Raw genomic sequence first — 23,309 nt, 5'->3', positions numbered from 1 at the left:
CGTTGTCATTCTGCAGTACAAGTAATCAACGCCGCCGGCCAGATGGTGGCGTAGGTGACGCATCATGCTGGTCTGATTCGCCTAACCAGGAGGAATACGTGGCCAGACCAGGACATCGAGGTGCATGTATGTGGCGCAACTGCAAAAGTCTGTTGCATGTCAACGTCCATCTTCATTCTTAGTAGGTATCAGAGATGTTTCCTCTCCTTCCCGGCACTTGAGCCATCTCTAGGGTGGCTCCCAAATAGGCAGGACGCTGATCATGGAGCCGCTGTCATTGCATTTTCTATTTGGAGATGCTCTTTTCATACCGGCGTTTCTAATACGTCGATTCCAAAAAAAAAAAAAATTACAATATTTTAAAATAACATATCGATCACATACAATATTTTAATTATTCATACAATCACATAAATAGAAATAAAATTATTCATACAATCACATAAATAGAAATAAAATTATTCATACAATATTTTAGTTACTCATACAATCACACAAATAGAAATTAAATTATTTATACAATAATTCAAATTAAATCATGAACTGTTGGCGGCTCCTCTCCTCGCCCACAAATGCGCAGCCAGATCCACCTGAAGTTCAGCATGAACACCTGCATCTCAAATTTCCTGATGCATGTGAAGAAAAGCGCTAAATTCTTGGGGTACATGCTCTACCTCAGCAAGAGGCTCTTGATAATCAAATGGTTGATCATCATGCACAAGTTTGTTGCGCTCGCTCTCAATCATCATGTTGTGCATGATCACACAGGCGCATCACCTCCCACATCTGAGACTCAGACCAAGTGAGAGCAGGGTATCTGACAACGACGAAACGCTGCTGAAGCACCCCAAAAGCACGCTCAAAATCCTTGCGTGCTGCTTCCTGGCATGTTGCAAAATAAGCGCCCATCTCCGAAGCTGAAGTCGGGATTGTCTTCACAAATGTAGCATACATCGGGTAGATATCATCAGCTAGATAGTACCCCTTGTTGTATGCATGGTCTTTTACCTCAAAGTTCACAGCAGAGCTTGTCCCTCAGGTAGCCTGGAAAACACTGGAGAGCGCTGCAGCACGTTGATATCATTGTTTGTTCCTACCATGCCAAAAAAGCATACCAAATACAGAGGTCATGGTCTGCCACCGCCTCGAGAATGACACTGCACTCACCACTCACCAGTATGCCCCTTGTAGATCCATTGCTAAAAAAAGGGCAATTTTTCCAGCCCTAATGCATACAGTCAGTGCTTCCGAGCATCCCAAGAAACCCTCATGATGCATTATGTTCCAAGATTCGAGCTGTATCATCTGCCCTTGGTGCTCTCAAATAGTTTTTGCCAAACACCGGTATGACGGCTCGGCAAAACCTGTAGAGAGTCTGTGAACATGTTGAGTCCGCCATCCGCAGGTAGCCAGTGGTTGTGTCTGGAGGAGCTCCGTATGCAAGACAGCGCATTGCAACACTGCACTTCTATATTGAGGTGAAGCCCCACAAACCTGTACAATCTTGCTTGATCCTGAAACAGTCGCTGTACTCCTTGACGCCGAAGACAATCTTCATGAACAGATTCTTGTTCATCCTAAACCGGCGCCGAAATTCCTTTGGGGAATGAGTCGCGTCGTCGGTGAAGTAGTAGGCGTCAAGCAGCATGGCGTCGGTTTGACGATGTCGGTTGACGTTCCTCCTCTTGCCTGCCTTTGAGCCGCCGCTTCGAGGCACGCCTGAAAGAACATCTCTCATGATATGTTTTGAGTGTTTGATGTCAATGTATGTGATACACTAATGTTTGATGAAGTGGTACAAGGATTATATAGATACATGTTTATGTGTGTTGGATGTGGTTAATCATGTCAAAAAGAAACAGCAAAAGGATCATCAGGCCGGATAATCATGTCAAAAAGAAACAGCGATGGCGGCGGCTCTGGAAGGTTTCTCGTACCGTGGCTTATTCGTATCGAAGATTTAGGTCAGGGACCTTTAAATAGGCGAAGAGGCGGAGTCGGAAGGCTGACGGGGCCGCCACACAATAGGGGGGCGCGGCCCCCCCTCTGGCCGCGCCACCCTGGCGTCTGGTGACCCTGTGGCCCCCCTCTGGTGCCTCTCGGGTGTTCTGGAAGCTTCGTGGAATTATAAGATGCTGGGCGTTGATTTCGTCCAATTCCGAGAATATTTCCTTACTAGGATTTCTGAAACCAAAAATAGCAGAAAACAGGAACTAGCACTTCGGCATCTCGTCAATAGGTTAGTTCCGGAAAATGCATAATAATGACATAAAGTGTGAACAAAACATGTAGGTATTGTCATAAAACAAACATGGAACATAAGAAATTATCGATATGTCGGAGACGTATCAGGTACCCTAAAGGCTCAAGTTTTATTCTCAATGGATACACCGATGCGGATTGGGCGGGAGACAAGGATGATAGGAAATCAACTTCCGGGGCTTGCCAATTCCTTGGTAGGTCCTTGGTGTGTTGGTCTTCTAAGAAGAAAAATTGTATATCTCTCTCCACCGCCGAAGCCGAATATGTTGCCGCCGCAAGTGGATGCACTCAATTGTTATGGATGAGGCAAACTTTAAAGGAATACGGTGTCATTTGTGACAAAGTGCCTCTATTATGTGACAATGAAAGTGCCATCAAGATTGCCTATAATCCAGTGCAACATTCAAGAACGAAGCATATTGAGATCCGGAATCATTTCATTAGGGATCATGTTGCCCGTGGTGATATTGAGCTTATCTATGTTCCTACCAAAGATCAACTTGCCGATATATTCACGAAGCCTCTTGATGAAGCAAGGTTCTCTTATTTGAGGAATGAGCTAAATATCATTGATTCAAGGAGTATAGCTTGACCATCTTGCAAACACACCTTTGTATCAAAACTTTATTTGGTTTAGATGTGGGCATGGAAATAGGGGGGGTGCGGTTTAAATTATTGAGCTATCCCTCCCCCCATAATGCCAACATTAAGAAATCATTCTCTTTATATCATATGTTGATATGTGAGCTTCAATGATGAGTAGTGGCTTGGACCCAAGATATATCTTCGCGGTGCCATGCCACAACACTCATATATGATGGCCTAGGTCACCACACTCTTCTTTGAGAAGAGTTGGAGTTATTTGGATCTTATCGCCTTTTATTTGACAACTCCATGTTCTTATGGGAAATCACTCTAGTTTGGCCTTATTTGCTCATATCTTGCAAACTTGAGTGATCATGTACCATTAACAGTTTGTACCTTCTAAACCTAAACCTACACTCTCCTATAAGCCACTTCCATCTTGCTCATTTGTCATGTTTGGTAAAAACTTGGAGTTTGAGGTTTCTCGGTCGGATGATCTAGGTTGCCCCATCTTATTGGTAAATATGCATCTTATATGTGACGTGATACATTATTGCACCACATATGGGTTCACGCAAATAACCAACTAAAGATAGGCAGGATTTTCGGTGTTCTCGAATTTTCCAGAAAACCGGATAATCCGCCCCCTGGCACCCCGGAATATCCAGCCTGGCCGGATTATCCGCCCCTACTTTGGGCCGGATTATCCGGCCTGGGCGATTTGCGGGATGACTAAGAGAGGCCGCGGGGAGGACAGTTGCCACAGCAATCAGTTCCCCCCACACACCCTCTTCTTCCTCCTCAGCCGCCGGAGCTCCTCCTCCTCACCGGAGTCGCCCCGTCCGCTCCCTCTCGGAGTTTTTGGGTGGATCGGGTGCCTCTCCTCCCTAGCTACCCTCTCCTCCAAGCGGCTTCCACAATGGATGCGGGTATGACTCACAATCCCTAACCCTAGGTGTTGTGATTTCTATGTGCTATTTTCTTGGTGGAGATGGTGTCTAGTTGTTCCAAATCGTGTGTAGTATACTCCTCTTGCATGCTATGAGGCCGATCTGGTCGTAGACAAGCTTTTGATTGCAAAGTCTGCAAGATTTGCAGGGCCGGATTATCCGGCCCCCGCGAAGACCGGATTATCTGGTCCGGCCGGATTATCCGCCCCCTCGGGACACCGGATTATCCGGCCTGGAGCTTCATCGCCGCTGCAGTTTTCATTCAATCTATCTTGTCTAGACTTGTACCGACTTATAGTATGTTTCTAGAGTACATTACGGTATCATACATGACTTATGAGCATTATCTTCTCTTTGCTATCCGCCTTTGCTATTCACAGGTCGTGTTTCTCGGGGTGCTCGGAGACGCCCAAGGGGTGATCGGTCAAGTGATGAGTTCGCGCCCAACGCTCCTCGCAAGTCCTCAGCATCTAGGCAGAAGAACAAGGCTACAAGGGAAAACTACAAGAACATGGACATTGTCACTTATTCCGCTATCCGCATGAAGAACTGGTATGAAGACCTCCCAAGGGATGAAGAGACAGAGGGCAGGAAATACTGGTGCATGGAGCAGGAGTTCATCTACAAGGACATTTATGAGCCCATGAAGAATTTGAGACCCATGCAAGCTATCGATGTGGACCTTCTGGCAGTCAACAATCATTTTGAAGATGCAATCTGGGTAGCTGGCAAGTTGGGCTTGAAGGATATCATGAATATTCAATGTGACTATAGTCCAGAGTTGGTGAAGCAATTCTTTGCCACTTTGGCCATCCAGAATGATGAGGACCGCACTATGGAATGGATGTCTGGCTCTACTCACTGTAGGGCAACCTTGCGCCGGTTTGCTGGTATTCTTGGACTTTCTGCAGGAGGAGGTCGTCGCCTCCATGGACCACAGAGGACAGATAAAAGTGTGCTGTTTGATCTCTATACCTCAGCTGGAAAAGTTGGTACTTCCAAGGGGCTGCTTCCCATCTATGGTCAGTTACTCAGGTTCTTTCGGGCCACCATTTCTCCAAGTGGTGGTAACAATGATGCACTCCAGGGAACCCTTGTGGATCTTATGCACCTCAGCTTTAGGTGTGCTCGTGATGTTAATGAGGAACGTAACTACACTATTGATGTCATGGACTTCATCTTTAATGAGATTCATGATGCCATGGTCTCCCGGACCACCATACCTTATGCACCATATATCCAGCTCCTCATCAACAACTCTGTGACCTTGGATGGTGAAGATTTGAGCGGGTACCCATTGATGAAGCACTCTGTCAAGAAGCCTTACAAGCTTAAGCCAGTCTCTTCTGCTACACCTGCACCTGACTCCTTCATGGGTGATGCTCGTTCTAGTGGTTTTGCTCCTGCTCGCCATGCTGACCTCCCTTCTATGAAGAAACAAGTGAGCAGGCTTAGTTGGTTTCAGCGTCACATCCTTTGCATGAACATTGAGATCCATAAGGAGAACTATGCGGCCAGCCGAGAGCGTTCTGAGATTAAGCATACTCAGGCGGTCATTCTGCATAAGCTCAGTGGTAAGCAAGGACCCCCACTTCAGCCTCCAGTTCACCCAGGTTATAGTGGGTGGCATTGTTCACAGGTTCCGTGGAGTGATCTTGATGATTGCATTCAAAGGTCCAACCTCACTCGCCACTCTCCGGATGCCCCTGACACTGAAGATGAAGATGAGGAAGCGGCGTACCAGTCCGATGATGAAGATGCCTCCGAGTGATCCCCATGGGGCGAGTAGCATCGCGCTTGTCCCCTTTTTGGCGTCTCGATGCCAAAGGGGGAGAAGTGTTCTATTAGGACTTCTCTCGGGGATTTGCATGGTTTGGGCACAAGCATATGCGTTTATCATTCTTCTATTGCTTGTGTTCCCTCTTATTTGAACTATTTGGTTTGTTTGTGTTCCGTTTAAAACTATGTGCTATGTGGTGTGAGACATTGTTATGTGGTTTTCGGATTTCTATATGTTGAGATCAAGGCTATTATATTATGTGTGATGCTATATCTCCGTATTATATATCTACATATGGGTATGATTTCTAGCATCCTATCTCAACTTCATATATGTCTATGTCTCTTGTTAGAGCTCATGTTGGATACCTCTTGTGTTGAGGCACCTCGCACCTATGTGTTGTGTATTTGTATTCAAATGCAAATTACTTGTATGCACACATGTAGGGGGAGTGCCTCTATGTTTTGCCAACATGCTTGATCTCTATATTGATTCTCTTGCATATCCGTATATTGTCATCAAACACCAAAAAGGGGGAGATTAAAAGAACATCTCTCATGATATGTTTTGAGTGTTTGATGTCAATGTATGTGATACACTAATGTTTGATGAAGTGGTACAGCGATTATATAGATACATGTTTATGTGTGTTGGATGTGGTTAATCATGTCAAAAAGAAACAACAAAAGGATCATCAGGCCGGATAATCTGGGCCGGATATTTCCAAAATATCCGGCCCCCAGTTTTCGGCTAAGGACTTGAGGAACTGTGGCTCAGTATGCTTCTGGATAGGGGCCGGACATTTGCCCGGATATTTGCCCGGTTTTGTCCCAGGGCCGGATTATCCGGGCCGGATATTTCCAAAATATCCGCCCCCCCCCCCCCCCCAAAATCGGCTAAGGACTCGAAGAATAGCAGCTCAGGACACGGCCCGGACATTTGGCCGGATATTTGCCTGGTTTTGGACCGAAGGCCGGATTTTCCGGGGGGGGGGGGGGGGGGGGGATTATCCGGCCCTAACTTAGGCCGGATTATCCGCCCCCCCGGAAGCTTCAACGGCTGGTTTTTGTGGGGGGTATTTATACCCCCCTTCTCCTACCTTGCTCCTTGCTCAATCATTGCACAAATATCTGCCAAGCTTCACCACCATTAGAGCCACCTCAAGAACACAAGATTTGCAAGATCTCCTTCCTCCCCCAACCAAAGCTCTTGATCTTTGGAGATTCGAAGGAGAAGACACCGATCTACATCCTCACCGAAGCGATTTACATTTCCCCCTCATTTGTTTGAGGGCCCTCTTGCTAGTGTTCCTATTTGGTTCCCTAGTTGATTGTTGTTGATGTGTTGTTGTTGATTGTTGTATTGTTACAGATTTGGGAGCCTCCAATTCGGTTGTGGATGTGTGCCCCAAGAACCTTGTAAAGGCCCGGTTTCCACCTCGAGGAAATCCCTTAGTGGAAGTGGGCTAGGCCTTCGTGGCGTTGCCCATAGGAGATCTGAGTGAAGCCTTCATGGCTGTTAGTTTGGCTTTCGTAGCAACCACACTCCTCCAAACGTAGACGTACCTTCTTGCAAAGGAAGGGAACTACGGGAATCATCTCCGTGTCTCCGCGTGCTCCACTCTCGGTTACCTCTATCCTATTCTATCTCTTATTGCGTAGCTATATCTTGCTTAGTTGTTTGCCTTGTCATATAGGTAAATTCACTTAGTTGCATATCTAGAGAATTTACCTTTGTGTCAAGCCTAAATTGGAAAAAGAACTAAAAATTGGTTAGCACCTATTCACACCCCCTCTAGGTGCGGTATACGATCCTTTCAACGCCGAATAAAGGCTGGCGAACGCGGAGCAAGCTCGACAGAATCAGCTGCTGCTGTTGTAGCCGGACAGCCACAGTGTTATGCTCCTCCGTGAACACCTGCACCATCATCTCATCGTCGCTGTCCATCACGGCAATCCGACGAACACCTTGCGGGCGGGGTGGTTGTGCGTCGGTGGCGACGACCTCTGTTCCGGTCGAAATTGCAGCCGCCGGTCGAGGGGTAGCGGCCGTGTCGGTGGACGGAGGTTCCTGGATAGGCGACGGTGTATATTGCAAGCAGGGGGCGCGACGGTGCGTGTCGATCTAGAGGGGTGGGAGTCGGCTCGGGTGTGGGTGCGAGGTCGGGAAAGCGGTTCGTCTGGCTGCCAAGCGGAGCACACACGTTGTTTCTGACGTGCCGCGACGCGACGGCGCTCCCGATCCACGCCCTCGACGATGGGGCCATCACAAAGTTACCGGCTTTTCTATTAGACCCGAAAATGCGCCGGTGCTTTTTATGGGCGCCCCTGTGCGACCCGGACGTTTGGAACCTGGCAACGCGCGAGGTCAAAATCGCCGTCGTCTATGCATGCCGCGAGATTAGGATGTAATATAGCGTCTAATCAATACGTGATTTACTTCCATTTTCGTCTGTCGCGTACTCAGCTCTATACACGGGCATGCGTGTACGCTACTGGACAAGCATTTATTGGCATGTGCCATGCCACTTAATTGCGCGCTCCGGTGTACACCCATTAACAGACTAGTTATGATTCTGATTGGTCAAACTATAAAAAATTAGCATGACATGAAGTTGATTTTAGAGTTCCTCCGTAGAGAAATACCAAAGACTCCGATTTGTGCATTGAAATTAGAACCCTCTATTTACATATCATATTTGTGCATTTTTCACATTGTTGCAAAAACTCATTAGCAATTTAAAACATCAAGATAAAATGTTGAATGTTATAAGATGCCATTTTGTACTAATCTAAAATGGACATTTTGTACTAATGGTTTTGTGTTATAAAATTATTTTGAAACATTCTTTTTAAAATATGGAAATATCAATTAGCAGTTCTTCCAATTAATCAATGATGGAAAACATGAAATTTGTTAACGCAGGATCATTTGGATCGGAAGAAAAGATACACATTCTTTTGTTACCGCATGACCATTTGGACCAGAAGAAAAAATAAAAAAATTACTAAATTAGAATGAGATCAAAGGAAATCAGTATCATTTCGATCGGAAGAAAAGATACCGCATGACCATTTGGATCAGAAGAAAAAATTTAAAAGAAATTACTAAATTGGAATGAGATCAAAGGAAATCTGTACAAATCCAACCCAGCCGAGAGAACACCAAAAGAAACACAGTACTGCTGAGAGAAACGAGAGACAGACGACTCCGCGTACAGATTGATTGGTGGCTTCTTCGGCACGGACCGGCACCGCCGCCGTGGTCGGTCTTGCTGGCTGGGGCCTCTCGGCTGATGAAGACGAAGCCAGCGCCGCCCCCACCGCGGCCAAGCGCCGTCTCGACTCCGCCACTGCGCCCCGCCGGAGACCTCCACAAGATCGGCCAGGAAATCCTCCTCCTCTGCCCGAGCTAGCCCGCAGCGCGGAACTGCTGCCGTGGTGGGTATCACCGTCGGCCACCACCGGTGGACACGAAGAGAGCGCCGACCGCCGAGCACGTTGTTGAGGCCCACAGCGCCGCCGTCCCCGCCTTCGCCAGCGGCGAAGGACACGGCGCTAGCGAAGACGTCCGACGTGCCGTTGCCGAGCGAGAGAAGCGTGACCCCGGCCACGGCGGTCGGGAGGCGCAACGCGGCGGAGAGACCCTCGAGGGAGGTGCCGAGGAGGTAGAAGAGCACCACCAGCCAGGAACGTGGCGTACCCGACGGGTTGCATGTCCTGTCAGTTCCCCTGCTCCTTGCCGGAGGAAGGGACGGGTACGTCGTCGCCTACAGGATGTGGTGGAGCTTGGATGGAGGAGCAAAACGGCCAAAGGAGCTCGTTGCCGGCAGGAAGCTAGCTATACAGCCAGCCTCCCCGCACCATCGTCCTCCGTCCTGATTGCTCACCACCGACGACATGGAGAACGCCGCCGACGCCGGAAGCACGATGCAGTCCCTCGTGTTCTTCCAGCACCACTAGTGGGCCGCCGCGCTCGGCAAGCACCACGCACGGCCAGAGGAGCTCGCTAACTACGAGCTGGGATGGAGGAGCAGTCGAGCAGAACGCCCCAGAGGATCTCGCTGCCTTGGAGCTTGGGAGCATGACAACTGACGGCTAGAGGAGCTCACCGCCTTGGAGCTCAGGCGGAGAAGTACGGGTAGACAGTGGAGCTTAGGCGGAGGAGGTCGCTGCCGGCAGGAAAGCTATCTAGGCAGCTCGGCCATGACCGAAATGGTGAGTACTAGTTGTGGATTTGGGGGAGACGAAGATGATAAGAGACCTGCTGCCACAGTGCGTTGTGGAAGTTAATGCGGACGATGAAGGTGAATACGTTTCATTACTTGTTGGACAATGTCAGATACCTTACAAATACATAACGTATACAGCCACGTGTTCCTCTCTCATTTGCCGCGTTTTCATCCTCGCGCGTTGCCAGGTTCCGATCGGCATTTTCGCGCCCCTGTGAGCCTATTTTAACCTCCAACCCCCTAAAAGCTCTGTTATGAGACGTCCGTGGAGATGCTCTTCATTCTGGTGCCTTCCTCGCGGCATCACCTCAGAGTCTCCGACACCATCACCAACCAACCACCCATGTGTTCCGCGGTGACCTTCACCGGACGTACACCGATCAGTGTGAAGGCGCGACGTAGACCTTTGGTGTTACCTGTTGTACTGATCAAAGTCAGGAAATGTTGCGGTCAGTCCTACTAGCACGTCAATGGCAGAAAAGGTGACAATAAATACCAAGTTCTGGGATGTTGCTTTGACTTTTCGTTGGCAACTCTTGAGATTTGTTAGAGTAGACTCGTTGCCAATGACGTGGTTGACTGTGAGCTTCTTTTTGTGTACGCAAGTCAACGGCTAAGGACGCGTTTGGTAGGCTGTCCCTTAGCTCGCATCGGTCTAGCTTTTTTCGCCCCGTTTGGTTTTCTAGTTGACGCCGCGTTTTTGAAGGAACCGATTCTCAAAGCACCCTCGGGCCAGGCCCTGGAGGAACGCCCGGTTCAGCCGTTTCTAGCGAGCCACCCCCGTTTCCGCAGAAGTGGAGAACGCGGCGTCCTCGCAGAGCCACCGCGGAAATTTTCGCCACCGTATATAGGGGCCGCTCTCTCACCGGCAAATCCAAATCCCCCATTTCCCCCCATTTCGAGCTCATCCAGCATCCTCGATCTAGCGAGATGGCCGGCTCTACCTCACCCGCACGGTCGGCGAGGCTTGTGGCGGCGACGGCGGCTGTGGCGGCGGCTAGTGGCCGCGGAGGATGGTCATCTTCTACGTGTGCGTCGATGACTTCGGTTGCGGTAAGCTTCTGCAAACCCTAGCCTTAAATCTAGATCTTATGGGTACACAACCGGGGTCTGAATGAATCCATTGTAGGACATTCCTTCGTCGCCGGTGGAGGTTGTGGAGGTTTTCCAGGTTTCATCTGACTCTACGACAGGGACGGTGGTGCTGCCTGCATCTTCCACTGAGATGGTGGTGCTGGCTGCATCTCCGCCAGGGTCCCCTGCTTCCCCTACCTCGGTGCTGCGTGTGGCTCCTTTGACTGTAAGGCCGATCTTACCTACCTCGTTGTTCTTTGATGTGGTATTGGTAGTTCATAGATCTGCGAGTGCTTAAGGATGTCCATGTGGTAGTTTATTGATCTGCTAGTGTTTGTCATGTAGGCGATCATACCTTTGGGCTCCCCTGATCTGTCTGCGCCAACTGTGAATGCTCAGCCATCTCTGATAGCAAGCAAACCAGCCATGGTTTGGTAACCTGAGCTATCAGAGTTTATACTGAACCGGTTGGTTCAGCTCATCCGTAGCGGCGTCTGCTTCAACATGGGATTCAAGGAGAAGCAGATGAAGAAGGTAGCCGCGGATGTTCTTGCATTCGCCGGGGTACATGTCACCACTCTTCAGTTGTACAACCACATCAGAAATTGGAGGACGAAGTGGAGCGTCATCATGAAGATGAAATCCGATCGCATTCTGGACTGGAGCGAAGCTGGTTGCTGCTTCTACGGCGGCGATGAAGGGGCAGTGGACGAGTACATCCTGGTACGAATCCTCATTGAGCTCTTGCATAGATCTCAAAGTATATACATGTCAATGTCGTGTACGCTTACAGGTGTTCCTTCTCGATTGCAGCGGTACCCGAAGCACCGTCAGTACATCGGCACTCCGATCAGCAACTACGCTCAGATGAAGACGATCTTCACTCCCCGGTTCGTTTGCAAAGCGCAACTGTTCCAGCCTAACTTGCTGGTCAGGGCTATTGACTTCATTGCAGATAATGAAGCCAAGTATGGCGTCTACCGTAAGCTGCAGCAACCGGAGAGGAGGAGCTGGCTTAGGACCTGGCTACGCAACCAGTTTCCTGCTTAGTGCTTCTGCTTCCTTCGTCATGAACCGCTGATTTTGGGAGGTGATCTTGTATCCCTCCATTAGCTAGGACTTGCTACAACCTGATCCCCGGTTTGTAATGATGAACTTGTTCGAGGTGGTATATACTAACCCCTCGTGACGAACATGTGATGCATCACGAAGTAGTTGCTTCGTTCGTGATGCATCGCCCACTAAGTAGCTGTGTATTACCAGCATCTTTTCTGATGAACTGAACCTCATGTGTGTTGTTATTCAGTAGTGGGTAACCTCACCACTCAAAATGAAGGGGTTACACATCACTGAGCTATCTGCAACCAAACAGGGTGTGGGCTGCACAACCTGGGAAGAATGGGCTGGAAACGAGCAACCAAACGATGGGACCTAGGTTCCTTCTCCGGCGCGCAAAAGAGCTCACAGACTACCAAACGACCGGCCGAAAGTGGCCCATGGCCCGTTCGCAACGCGCAATGCTCTCCATCTCGCTGGCGCATGCATGCATGCAACAAATCTGCCCAGACAACCAAACGCGCCCTAAGAAATCATGGAAGGAGATGACTTACAGGCGCCCGCCAATAGTATGTATGTATGCAGCTTGCAATGTTTGTCGAACATTGTTATGTTTGCCTGGTTCTGCTAATTGATAGTGTAGAAAATTTTATTCAGCAATAACTACCACAACTTTTGTTCTTAGCAGAGATGTTTAGGTTCTTCTGTGATCCAACCATCCATGATGTTCAGTTTCAGCGAACGTACAAGTAGAGCCATGGTGCAAATAAATTCTACCACAATGATTTTACATGACTGCAACAGTTTTAAGAAAGCTCCCGTGCAATTTTCGGAATTGTATTAGTAATACCACAATGTAAATAGCATAATTGCTTCAGTATGTGATGTGCATTCAACAGTACTAGCATGCTTCAGGGTCTGCTACCCTACAGCAAAGGTATTCAGCTTCCTCTGCAATTTCTAGTGTCTAGCATTTCACTTCTAATCTCAACTACACCTTCTTGCCGAACATTTCTTTCCAACAATCAAGGAGAGCTGTTGCCGCACCAACAAAAAAAACTTAGTAATGAGGCTTATGAGGCATGCTCTTGACTTGGACTGCTTTCATGCCCTTGCTGCATCTCAAGCAACTTCTGTTCCTCCTCATCATTCTCTTCCTTCGGCTCAACACTGGGTGCCTTAGATTTTGTTGTGGATTGCTGGTAGAGAACGCCACCAGACATGCATATCAACAGCCCAATTGTTCCCACGAGGGAGGCATGCTTGTCCCAGATAAGCAGATTAACCACGACAGTCAGTAGCTTGTTTACTATACCAAGGACCGTAAATCCAGTAGCTGAGATGGCCCTCCTGCACGAGAACCCGAAGAAGGATATTGATAGCCCAAACAGACACGACAGAGCAACCGGAAGAATCACCTCAAATGAAAGCCAGTTTGTCATTTTAGAGCTGTCAACCTTCATCTGCCTGAACTCTCCCATTAGAAGTAGCTCAATGGGAAACAACATCAAAGCCTCAAGATTGTTGTAAAGCACCAGGCCCCATGTATTCAGGCCAATGGTCATGACGACATGCTTGATGTACACAAAATCGATGGACATACTCACTAAGTACGCCACTGCCCAGCTATAAGCAGCCACAGTGAACTGGTTGTCTGTGAAAACATAAATCACACTTCCGCCAAGTATGGTGGATAGTGAAAGCCATGTCTTCAGTGATGGCCATGGTTGGTGAAGGTACAACGTCTCTCCAATGGCCACAAATATCGGCACGGCGGAACGGAACACGATGAAAGTATCCACATTGGCATGCAGCAAGAGTTCACTATTTGTGAAGATGGAGATGTAGAACATCACAGCAGCAGGTAAGAACTTCCACATGGTCCGCCAATTCAGGCCATCATGCTCGATAAGCTTTGCTTGTCCACACAGGAGAACTCCAGCAACACTAGTCAAGTACTGAAGAGCTGTCAAAGCCCCAGGGTAAGGGAATTTCATGATTGCCCATTTGTTGATAATGGAGAGCAAAGATGCTGACAGGCAATAACCAATAGCCAAGCCATAGACTGAAGCTTGCTGGAGAAGAGTGCTCAATATGCTACTCCAGACCCCAGTTTTCTGGAGAGCGCTCGAACCATCGGCAGAAGAACCTTCTTTTGGGGGCTCTGAGAGATCAGACATCTGCAGCGTCCAAAATAAATTTATCAAAGCTGAAAAGAAATGAGTGAATTATTATAATCCACAATTACTCCTAATCATATTGGGATGCGTAATCAGGAGCCTATAGCAGCATGTCATAAAACAAAATCCCAGCTTAAAATTCCGAACACATGAAATTTGATGAACATAGAGATATTGATGAGAAAACTATTTCAGGAAAAGTAAACAACATTTGGAGAGCGCCGAGCACAGTAACAAAATAGTTTAGAGCATTACAACATTATTTTAGAATTAGTTCCTCTAGCGAAGAACAACTTTACAATTAACCGTTGCATGATTACACAACCCAAGTATCCTACATGGACAAGGGTCACAGGGCGTAAACATAGCATACAAGTGAAACCATAGGTAGGTTCAAAAGTACTACATCACTACTAGTTAAAGAGATTGCATTATCCGTAGTGATGCAGATTCTCTGAATTGATGACTATGCAACAACAGACGCAACACAAGTTCAGGGATTCCAATCGTGGCACCTACACACATTCAGCATACTTAATTTACACATACATGATGCTGACAAATCTTGTAGAAAGCGATGCAACCCTAGTGTTTCATCAATCCAAACGTAGGTTCTCACTGAAGTAAATCAAAATGTCTATGCCAATGTAATAAAGAGTAGGAACAGAAGATAACTGGTGCCTCCTGCACCTAGGAGGCCAATTTCTGCAGAAATGTCCTACTCCGTAGCAAAAAAAAAGGCCACACGTGAACAGGTAACTTTTTACTCCACAGAGGCATAGGCTAGTCTAATCAACCGGAGAATTTTTTTTCGAAATAGACAAAATGCACCCCAAATCCGCCTCAAACCCTAGATCAAAAGCGAAAAGGATTTGAAGATGATACCTCGGCTGCGTTTTGCGGGCTGAGATCTGGAATTGGAGCAAAGTTTCCGGGGAATCTTGGAGGTCTCGGGATCTTCGGCTGGGCGACCGGCGCTACGAAGCAGGATTGAGCAGCGCCGGCGCTACGGGATTCGGGCTGCGACAGTGCGCCATCTTCCCAAGCCGCGGAAGAGAGTTTTTTTTTTTGAGAAACGAGGGGAGAGACAGATAGACAGGCTCTTTTCACTCGACCCGTATTTTGGGCCAGGCCCAGCTTATTAATGCGACCACATCGCACCCGTCAGGTAAAGAAAAACAGAAGTTTAGAATAGAATAATACCACAGGTGTATGTGTGAGCATTGAGCAACCTAAACAAACAATATCAAGAAGTTTACTCCTTCCGTGCACTAATAGAAGATATTTAAGACACTTTTAGAGCAGACTATAGATACAAACAAAAAAAAGTGAACCTACATACTAAAGATAGACTAGATACAAACTATAGTGCATGAGCCATGAATCTACAAATTTGCTCCAATCTCGTCATATAAAACAGCATGGAGGGAGTAGAATATAAACTTTGAGAAATCCAAGTGCTTGTTTGCATGTAAATATTTGAGCATGGAACTCGGAATTGGTATTGTCTCAGAGCATCCTAGCGACAAGCCTCAAATGGCGTGCCAAAGGGCTATTAGAGCATCTCCAGTCGCGTCCCCCAAATGACGTTTGGGGGACGGCGGACAAGAAAGGGAGAAAAACGTGTTCCAGTCGTGTCCCCCAAAGCTAATTAGCGCCTCATTTTGTGTCTGGCGTCCCCGGTAGAGACTCTATGCATAAAGTCTCTACCGGGGACGCCGGACACAAAAACAGCGTCCGGACGCATGCATGCAGCCCCTAGTCCTCACATGCTGGTCCCCTCTATTAAAATGCATGCATCCGGACGCTGTTTGAAGGACGCGACTGGACGTCCCCCAAATCATTTATGCCGGACGTTTTTTGGGGGACGCGACTGGAGATGCTCTTAGGCGACCTCTTCTGTCCGCTCAACCCATTGTCGCCCCCTCGTCTCCGCAGCGGTCGTACCATCATGTTCGCACACCCTCTCTCTCCATCTGCACTCCCCGTCTCCCTTGTCGTCTCCATGTCGCTATCGTTGCATGTTGTCTGTGTTGGCGACATGTCATATGTGTCGCCGGGCTCAGCCACTGTCGAACCACCATCGCCGCTATGCCTGTGCTACCGTGTCGTAATTGTGACTCCGTCCACTCTTCCTTTTCTAAAAATTATTAGATGATTGTTAGTGTTACAAATTGTGTAGCGTGGTGTATGTAAGTGTAAGAAATTGTTAGCGTAGATAAAAGTTAGTACGTAGTGTGTGTATATAAAGTTTGTTAGTGTAAAATTCTTAGAATTATGTAGAAATTAGTGTGCGTGAATAGAAAGAATTGTTAGTGTATAATTATTAGTGTATGGTGACATATCATATGTAAGTGACGTATTGTTAGATGTAATGTAATTTTTTTTATCTTAACACTGTATGACTATGTCTATTTGTGGTGTATGTCACACTAGTTGCACATCGAGTTTGTCGATCGAAGATTCGTCTAGTGTGTTTCTGTTTGATGATTTTGTAAATGAAGTGATAATATACATTAAAAAAGAATGTACGGTACTTTATCACAAAAAGGGCATTTTACCCATTTTATCTTATTTCGTCGTGTGATAGATTGAACTCTTAGATATTTACACATTTATTTAATACATAAAAGAACATTTATTACTAAAAAAATGGGACATTCCACCCATTTTATCTTGTTTGCCATATAATCGATCGAACTTTTACAGATTTTCACATTACATAGTAAATGTAAAAAAAAATGTAGTTCAACGGACTGACTCGTCTAGTGTGTTTCTTTTAGATGATTTTGTGAATGAAGGGGTAATATACATAAAAAAGAATGTCTGGCACTTTATCACAAAAAATATAATATTTACCGATATTATCATATTTCGTCATGTGATAGATTCCACCCATTTTATCTTGTTTGCCATATAATCGATCGAACTTTTACAGATTTTCACATTACATAGTAAATGTAAAAAAAAAAATGTAGTTCAACGGACGACTCGTCTAGTGTGTTTCTTTTAGATGATTTTGTGAATGAAGGGGTAATATACATAAAAAAGAATGTATGGCACTTTATCACAAAAAATATAATATTTACCGATATTATCATATTTCGTCATGTGATTGATTGAACTCTTACAAATTTACACATTTATTTTACAGTAATACATTTATTTTACACATGCAAAAATTAATATGTGGCTGCTGGGATTCGAGCCCAGGTCTCCACGGCCACAACGTGGAATTCTCACCACTAAACTACAGCCACATTTGTTGTTTAATTTGCAAATTCCACTTATTTAAACGTGCACCCAACTATGAAGGCAGAGAAGCTAATCTGGCCTGCACTGTAAGCGCGGCAGTCAGTGCTAAGCCCTTTAAACATGCGGAAGATCAGTGAAGGAAGCACCGTATCTCGATGGCCTCTTTTCATCTGGACACGTGTTTATACTTTCTCTATGCGCTGAATTTTTGCATGCTTTTCTCTCTGTTGAATGCCAATTCGATGTAGACATATTCATTGTAAGAGCGTTTAAACACTCATGGAACTGTTTTAGCCCGTTAGGTTTGGTGTTCCTTCAACAAAAGTCATCTCTTCCAGAACATGTCACTCGAGTTTGCGTTTTCCTTCAGAAACAATCGAACTATTTAGGTATTTTCACAGCTCTAGATGCATATTAGTATTGCAACATAAGCTAATCTGAAAATTAAGCAACAACTGAGCTGGGAGATCATTTCTTATAGAAGATAATGACTCAACTATAACCATTCGGTGAGAATTTTACATCTGCTTCCTCCCACTTACTGTATTGAAGAATGAGCCCACTGGAGTTCTTCGCCATGTTCGGTATCCGAAAGACAGACGACAGACCGCAAATCTTGAGCTTTGGGGTAGCATACTGCAGCAATTTTTGGCAATCAGGAGCGTCCTGACATCGCAACACATTCCGCAGCAATTAAAAAGATTTCAGTTTATAGTTGCGGGAAGAATACAATTATAATCGAATTACACATATAGTTTCTCCTTGATAAAACACACCATACATAAGAGGTAAAGACTACATAGACAAGGTACCATGAGACAACAACACATTCTTATTACAATCCATCCAACGAGTGGCTATGCCACGGAGAATGATCAGGAGCACTCATCTGATCAGTTTATTTATTTGGAAGGAACATACTGTATGATATGCAACATGAAAAGCCTTCTTGCAATCCATGAATCTATCAAGATCATGCGTTCTTGGTTGCAATGTAGTTCTCGTAGGCGAGCTGCGCCGCCAAGAGATCGACCACTGCGGTGCCAACGGATTTAAACACGGTGATCTCATCATCGCTGCGCCGCCCGGCCACAGTCCCGGCGGCCAGCTCCGCGAGCGTCCCGGCCACGTCCTCCCTCCGCAGCACGCCGCGCTGCACCGCGCCCACCAGCTCCCCGGCCTCCTCCATCGCGGCCTCGAAGTCGATGAACACCCTGCCCCGACGGAGGGCCTCGTCGTCGCACTCCCGCATCGCCGGCGTGAAAGAACCCACCAGGTCCAGGTGCGCCCCGGGCCTGAGCAGCTCCCCGCGCACGATCGGCTCCTGCGACCCCGTGGCGCAGCTCACGATGTCCGCCGCGGACACCGCCTCGTCCATGCCGTCCACCTCCTCGACGGCGACCCCCGGGTGCGCGCTCCGGAGCTTGGCGACGAGCGCGGCGGATTTGGGCTTGGTGCGGTTCCAGACCAAGATGCGGGAGAGCGAGGGGAGGGCGGATAGGTGCGCCTCGGCGAGGTAGGGCGCGAGGGCGCCGGCCCCCGCGAGCGCGAGGGTGGAGGGGGGCCTGGAGGGGCAGACGAGGAGGGAGGCGGCGAGCGCGGAGACCGCGGCGGTGCGGAGGAGGGTGAGCGCGGAGCCCTCGAGGGAGGCGAGGGGGACGCCGGTGGCGGAGCTGAAGAGGGAGACGGCGGCGTGGACGGAGGGGAGGCGCGGGGAGTTGGCCGGGAAGGAGGTGACGGCCTTGAGGGCGAGGTAGGGGAGCGAGGGATGCGCGCACCAGGACGGCATGAGGAGGAGCGCGGCGGAGGGCGAGGTGGGGAGCGGGAAGGAGACGCGGTGCGGGCAGTGGATGTCCCCGGAGAAGGCGGGGAGGCCGTCGCGGAGGTGGGAGATGAGGGACGGGAAGGGGAGGACGGCGTGGAGCGCCTCGGCGTCGATGTAGACGAAAGGGTGCGACGGTGGCGCCGCCATGCCGCCGCGCTCGCCCTCGGTGGCGCAGCTCCTGCTCCGCTCGCGGCGTTCGTGATTGCTTGCGGGTTTGGGGATTGGGATCGGGTTGACCTTGGCTTGACTTGGAGTTGTAGCCCGCGGGGTGGGGCAAAAAAAACCGATGACCGAACACCGAAACCGAAAAGACCGAGACCGAATCCGAAAAGAATGAGATCGAAATGACAGATAAAAAATTGGGTATAAAATTTTATAAACCGAATTTAATTTGGTCAATTCGGTCTTTGTTTCGAGTAACCGAATAGATCAAACCGACCGAATTTACGCCAGACTCTCCCAATCTTTAGATTTTGTGATGTGTGTGAGATGTGGTATTGTTGAATGTTTTTTTTTAATATAAACCACACTATATAAGCAATGCAAGCCCGCCTCATTAAAAACCTTTCAGTCCTTTCGGTGCCCTGGAAGAAAAAAAAGTGAACTTGCCCACGATCAACACATGGTTACAAATTACAATGGTATCGTTGAATGTTGATCAAACTTCTCTAGCATTGTTATATTTTTGTTTATATTGTTGAACTTTTATTCCCGCCAATTGATAATAATATATGAAATGAAAAAAATGTTCAAAATACATCTAAAATGTTGCCAAACTTTTACTAAATAATGACTAAGTTTTGTGTTGACAACATCGGACGCGCTGTTCGGTCGTGACCGAACCCGAATCCGAATTATTGGGTACCCAAATTTGTCGGTAGTAAAACTAATAAATATATTTCGGTCTTCATTTTTTTCTAACCGAATTTAAAATAGATCGAAATACAAAAATCGAATTTTCGGTCATGACCGAATGCCAACACCTAGTAGCCAGAGCCTAGATGTAGGGGAATTTTACTTTTTGCCACTTTACATTTACCTGGGGCTACTATTTTACCCTCTTTACTTTGGTCTTAGTTTTTTGCCACTTTTTATTTTGTCAATTGATGATTTGCCTTAACAGGCCAGGCCCATGCCTAAAGACCATAATACCCCGTGCACGTGCGATAGATGGACTCGAGTTTGACTTCCTCAACACAACCACTCTATCCGCCCTCACTTTCCCGCTTCTCCTCTCCAACGCGTGAACGGTAGCTGAGAGCTCCCTTCAGGATACCCGGCTAATTCCTTGTCCTATCCGCAGGATTAGCCGGCCAGAGTTGGACATGGAGAGGCGCCGGAGTAGGTAGGTTTAGTAGTTGTAGGTTTTTCTTTCTTGTATGGCTTTATGCCGGTCGTTGGCGTCATGCCGGGAGTCAAAGTATGGATCTTTCATGCCAGAATCTTGTTGGTGTTGTTCTTCCTCGTTGCGGAGCTCCATCGGGCGGAGCCAGATGCGGCGGCGAGGACCTCCAACTGAAGCTCCATGAATAAGGTATGTGACTGTTGCAAGCTTCTTTCTTTTGAGATGCATGCACCTTCTCCTCTGGCCGACCATGGAGGCGAGGGGAGAAGTGGTGGTGCGGAAGCTCAAAGGATTCGAGGCTCGCGGCGGTGGGGAGTATCTGCTGCGGTTTCGAGCTCAACTACAGCGGCCGGGAGCAGGCCGCTGATCTTTGATGCCAATAATGGGCATCTTGTGACGCCATGGATGCATCCACTCAACCTCCAACACAGGAGGCCTTTCTTCGATGGAGCAGCGGAGACACCTTACACCTTCTTCATGACGAAGACGGTGGCCATTGGTTGTTTCCATCTCCCGAGTTCGGCGGTGGGGCAGATGGTCTGGATCGTGTTTTCAGAAAAGTTTCTGAGGTCCTTTGTGTGTGTTTCCAGGAGCAGCTTGTAATTTTATTTTCTCCTGAGGTCCTACGTGTAATTTGTACCACCGCTTGGAATGAATGATGCAGCTCTAGGTCCTTCAGGACCATTCCCTTTAAAAAAAGAGTTTGACTTCCTCAACAACGTTGCCGTCGGGCGCCTCGGCCGTTGCTGCTCCGCGTGGGCCTCCCCGCTGGCCGTTGCTCCGCCGTGGAAGACCCTTCGCCCCGCGTTCTCCTCCTTCCATGCGCTCGTCCGATAGCTTGACCGCCTGGCTGCTGCCACGGTCGCACACAGTATGCCGGAGCTGGACGCGCTTGCCTATGGGCATCTCCAGCGGCGCGACGCAAACGGACGCTGAGCGACCATTTGTGTCCGCCGTGACCGGAAATGCGTCTGGCACCACCTCCAGCGGGGCGACGCAAAGTGACCGGGCCGTCCGCGGAGACGCAAACCTGGCCCAAATATGCGTCAGGTTTGCGTCTCGGCGGACGCTGCGCAGACGCGCAAAGTATCCGCTCTGTCCTCGCGCGGGCCCGCCTGGCAGCGGCACAACTGCTTCGTCTTCCGCTTCGTCTTCCGCGGTATTACTTCTGGGCGGCGCGCTGCAGCCATTGCAGGGGCCGCGTTAATGGCGTGCCTCGGCTTCCGCGAGCATGCGCAGCTAGTAGGCGTTGCACTGGCAGGCCATTGAAGGCGAGATGGCGTCGGAGCCTCTTAAAGGGACGCTGCCGGCGCCCATTTCCCCGACCAAAACCATTGCCAAAATCCCACACTATCCACCACACCGACGCCATGGGGAAGAAATGCTGGCCGTTCCGGAAGACGACGAACGACCAGGAGGCTAGCGGCTCGCATTCCGTCAAGAAGGCACGGGTCGGCCGGTACGTCCGCGTTGACCTCGCGCGGCAGCTATGGGAGGAAAACCGGCCGGTACCATGGCCGGACGCGAACTTCCCGGGAGGGGGCTGGTACCTGAACTCGCGGCGCGTGCCGGTCCCCCCGTGCCGCGCGAGGGCCGAGAGCGGCGGGAGGAGGTGCGCCGCCGCTGAGCGATCTTGCCGCCGGATCTGCGGGAGGATCCGACGTACGCGCTAAACTCCTATAACTGGATTTCCTTCGGGACGTGGGAGTTCGACGCGCGGCGCCGCGCTGCCTACCTCGCCGACGCAGACTACTTCGAGCGCGAGATCGCCACCGAAGAAGAAGAGAACGACCACGAGGACGTGGACGAGGACGGCGACGAGGACGAGGAAGGCGACGTGACCATGCTGCAGTACGACCACGACGACGGCGGACCGGCGTGGGATCCGGAGACCCAGCCGCCGGACATTTCAGAGGAGGAGTCCATTGCCATGGCACTGGCCAACAGCGAGGAGGACGAGCTCAACGAGCTCGCTTTGTGGGACGGGCTCGCAATCCAGCTCCACGAGTCAGCGCTCGCGCAGGGGAGGCCGACGACTCCTCCGGCCACGCCGACGCGTTCCAAAGTACTGATACGTCTCCGACGTATCGATAATTTCTTATGTTCCATGCCACATTATTGATGTTATCTACATGTTTTATGCACACTTTATGTCATATTCGTGCATTTTCTGGAACTAACCTATTAACAAGATGCCGAAGTGCCGATTCTTTGTTCTGCTGTTTTTGGTTTCAGAAATCCTAGTAAGGAAATATTCTCGGAATTGGACGAAATCAAAGCCCAGGGGCCTATTTTCTCACGAAGCTTCCAGAAGTCCGAAGGAGAGACAAAGAGGGGCCACGGAGGGGCCACACCCTAGGGCGGCGCGCCCCCCCCCCCCTTGGCCGCGCGACCCTGTGGTGTGGGGCCCCCGTGCCGCCCCTTGACCTGCCCTTTCGCCTATAAAAAGTCTCCGTGACGAAAACCCCAGTACCGAGAGCCACGATACGGAAAACCTTCCAGAGACGCCGCCGCCGCCGATCCCATCTCGGGGGATCCAGGAGATCGCCTCCGGCACCCTGCCGGAGAGGGGAATCATCTCCCGGAGGACTCTACGCCGCCATGGTCGCCTCCGGTGTGATGTGTGAGTAGTCTACCCCTGGACTATGGGTCCATAGCAGTAGCTAGATGGTTGTCTTCTCCCCATTGTGCTATCATTGTCGGATCTTGTGAGCTGCCTAACATGATCAAGATCATCTATCTGTAATTCTATATGTTGCGTTTGTT

General features: G+C 48.9%; 2 protein-coding genes and 1 non-coding gene across 4 annotated transcripts; all 3 read right to left on the bottom strand.

The window, feature by feature from the left end:
* Positions 1 to 12,696: 12,696 nt before the first annotated feature.
* On the bottom strand, positions 12,697 to 15,217 carry LOC127307171 (GDP-mannose transporter GONST3-like). Of its 2 annotated transcripts, none has more exons than XM_071819004.1 (2): positions 15,004 to 15,217; positions 12,697 to 14,147 (listed from the first exon to the last, which is right to left on the bottom strand). In XM_071819004.1, exon 2 carries the CDS (start codon positions 14,116 to 14,118, stop codon positions 13,012 to 13,014), a length of 1,107 nt encoding a protein of 368 aa, XP_071675105.1. In that variant the 5' UTR covers positions 14,119 to 14,147; positions 15,004 to 15,217; the 3' UTR covers positions 12,697 to 13,011. The 2 variants fall into 2 exon arrangements, with proteins under 2 accessions (XP_071675105.1, XP_051193843.1); XM_051337883.2 differs by having other exon boundaries at positions 12,697 to 14,118.
* A 2,089-nt stretch (positions 15,218 to 17,306) lies between these two features.
* On the bottom strand, positions 17,307 to 17,378 carry TRNAH-GUG (transfer RNA histidin (anticodon GUG)). The gene has a single exon. It is a non-coding gene; the product is annotated as a tRNA-His (tRNA).
* Positions 17,379 to 18,187: 809 nt separating this feature from the next.
* Positions 18,188 to 19,437, bottom strand: LOC127307163 (protein SAR DEFICIENT 4). The gene has a single exon (XM_051337871.2). It carries the CDS (start codon positions 19,343 to 19,345, stop codon positions 18,347 to 18,349), a length of 999 nt encoding a protein of 332 aa, XP_051193831.1. The 5' UTR covers positions 19,346 to 19,437; the 3' UTR covers positions 18,188 to 18,346.
* Between the last annotated feature and the right edge of the window lie 3,872 nt (positions 19,438 to 23,309).

This window comes from Lolium perenne, chromosome 1, assembly GCF_019359855.2.
Source record: "Lolium perenne isolate Kyuss_39 chromosome 1, Kyuss_2.0, whole genome shotgun sequence".
Taxonomy (NCBI): Eukaryota; Viridiplantae; Streptophyta; class Magnoliopsida; order Poales; family Poaceae; genus Lolium; species Lolium perenne.
Note: the sequence above shows the minus strand (reverse complement) of the source record. Positions and strands in the feature narration are given on the sequence as shown.

Bases quoted from the DNA above. Each gene is read 5' to 3' on its own strand.
- LOC127307163 (XM_051337871.2), bottom strand. From the start codon at position 19,345: ATGGCGGCGCCACCGTCGCACCCTTTCGTCTACATCGACGCCGAGGCG.
- LOC127307171 (XM_071819004.1), bottom strand. From the start codon at position 14,118: ATGTCTGATCTCTCAGAGCCCCCAAAAGAAGGTTCTTCTGCCGATGGT.